At 38.8% G+C, this 1,984-nt stretch overlaps 1 protein-coding gene across 3 annotated transcripts in view; it reads left to right on the forward strand.

The window, feature by feature from the left end:
* The window catches only part of trpv1 (transient receptor potential cation channel, subfamily V, member 1), a 16,813-nt gene that overhangs the window by 7,752 nt on the left and 7,077 nt on the right, over positions 1–1,984 (forward strand). For all 3 annotated transcript variants that reach the window (XM_046039371.1, XM_046039368.1, XM_046039370.1), the window contains 2 exons: positions 644–739; positions 842–912. In XM_046039371.1, the coding sequence (XP_045895327.1) occupies positions 644–739; positions 842–912 (167 nt within the window). The remainder of the gene's footprint in view (positions 1–643; positions 740–841; positions 913–1,984) is intronic.

Raw genomic sequence — 1,984 nt, forward strand, 5'->3', positions numbered from 1 at the left:
ATGGGGTCTTCCATCATGCTGGCTTGGGTAGAGTCACTGACAAATCTGCAATTTAAAACTTTGTCTTGACATATTTTAGATAACGGATGACGTGTATTTTGCTCTGACTTTTCTTTCATTTGTCTGCAGCTTTTTTCACACATCCTGAAAAGGGAATTCCAAGAAAATCACACCAAACATTTGTCCCGGAAATTCACAGAGTGGGTTTACGGGCCCGTCCACTGCTCCCTGTATGACCTGTCCTACGTGGACTCGTACGAGGACAACTCAGTCTTGGAGATACTGGTCTACGGCAGTGACATTCCTGTGAGTCCCTTGCATTATGAGCCCAGTCAGAGCACTTGCAGTTGTTATTCTGTACTCAAACATCTGTCTCATCCTGTCTCCTCTCAGAACCGTCACGAGATGCTTGAGACGGAGCCTCTGAGCCAGCTGCTGGAGGAGAAGTGGAAGAGGTTTGCAGGTCGAATGTTTTTATTTAACTTCCTGGTCTACTTTGCGTACCTGGTCATCTTCACTGTTGTCGCCTACAATAAGCAGGGTGGACAGGTGAGCTGGCTGCTACAAACTGCGCGATGGATCTGTGTAGCCATTGCAGACAGACCTGTGTTGATGATGCTTATTTTTCATCTCTGCCTCACAGCCGCCATTTCCCCTTGAACACACCACAATGGGTTACCTGTATGTTTCTGGCCAGCTACTGACAGCGCTGGCAAACTGCTATTTCTTTGTCATAGGGGTATGTAGGTGTTTAAAATCAAAATCCAGTGGCTGATATCACCCCCTTGTGGAAGCTGTGTTCCAATAATATGATTTATCGAAATCTTATTTAAATCCCTAGATCATAGACATGAAGAGGAAATGCCCGAAGCTGCAGACGTTGCTGATTGATGGATATTATGAGATTCTTTTGTAAGTAGTAATGCTTATTTCCAGATGTGGTCAAAATTAAAAGTAGTCTGTGGAGTTTTCCTGTAAACAAACAAAGTTTAAGTTTACGTTCAGTGTTTTTCACCAAAACACATTGTGTGTTGAATGCAACATTTGCAAAGCTGATTTTTTCTAAATATTTCAAATTGTGCATGTAGCTAGCAGTCTTCTTTCCTGCCTTTGGGGACATCTTGCTATGCTTCTTTGTGTGTTACTGCCACCAACTGACGATCAGTGGAAAAGGTGTAGAACAGGTGGCAGGAATATGTATTGTGTCACCACGTGCTGCCATGCCTGAGTCCACAAAAAACAAAACAAAACAAAACAAAACAAAACTAAAATAATAATAATAATAATAATAACAACAATATAATCTTTATTTGTAGAGCACTTTTCAAAAACAAGTTACAAAGTACTTTAACAAGTGTAAAGACAATAATACCCAAAAGACAATAATACAAAAACAATACAAGATAAAAGCAAGAAAACATTGAAAAGACTAAAATACACGTTTAAGATAAATATAAAATAATAATAATAATAATAATAATAATAATAATAATAATCCTTATTTGTAGAGCACTTTTCAAAAACAAGTTACAAAGTGCTTTAACAAGTGTAAAGAATAATACAAAAAAAACAAAACAAGATAAGAGCATGAAAAATTAATATAAAATTAGTAAAATAGAATAAAATAAAAGGGATAAAATAAAGTCAAATAAGATCGGGAAAGGCTCTCCTATAAAAGTATGTTTTAAGAAGGGACTTAAAGAGTTCACTGACTCAGCCGACCTGATTTCCTCGGGCAGGCTGTTCCAGAGCCTCGGGGCCCTGACAGCAAACGCTCTGTCCCCTTTAGTTTTCAGTCGAGACTCTGGAACAGACAACAGACCTCTGCCCGAGGATCTCAAGGTACGTGCTGGTGCGTATGGGACTAAAAGTTCAGAAATATAACAAGGCGAGAGGCCATGAAGAGCTTTAAAAGTGATCAATAGAATTTTAAAGTCAATTCTAAAACATACTGGGAGCCAGTGTAATGAAGCTAAAATAGGAG

The sequence above is a fragment of the Micropterus dolomieu genome, linkage group LG23 (genome assembly GCF_021292245.1).
Source record: "Micropterus dolomieu isolate WLL.071019.BEF.003 ecotype Adirondacks linkage group LG23, ASM2129224v1, whole genome shotgun sequence".
Lineage (NCBI taxonomy): Eukaryota > Metazoa > Chordata > Actinopteri > Centrarchiformes > Centrarchidae > Micropterus > Micropterus dolomieu.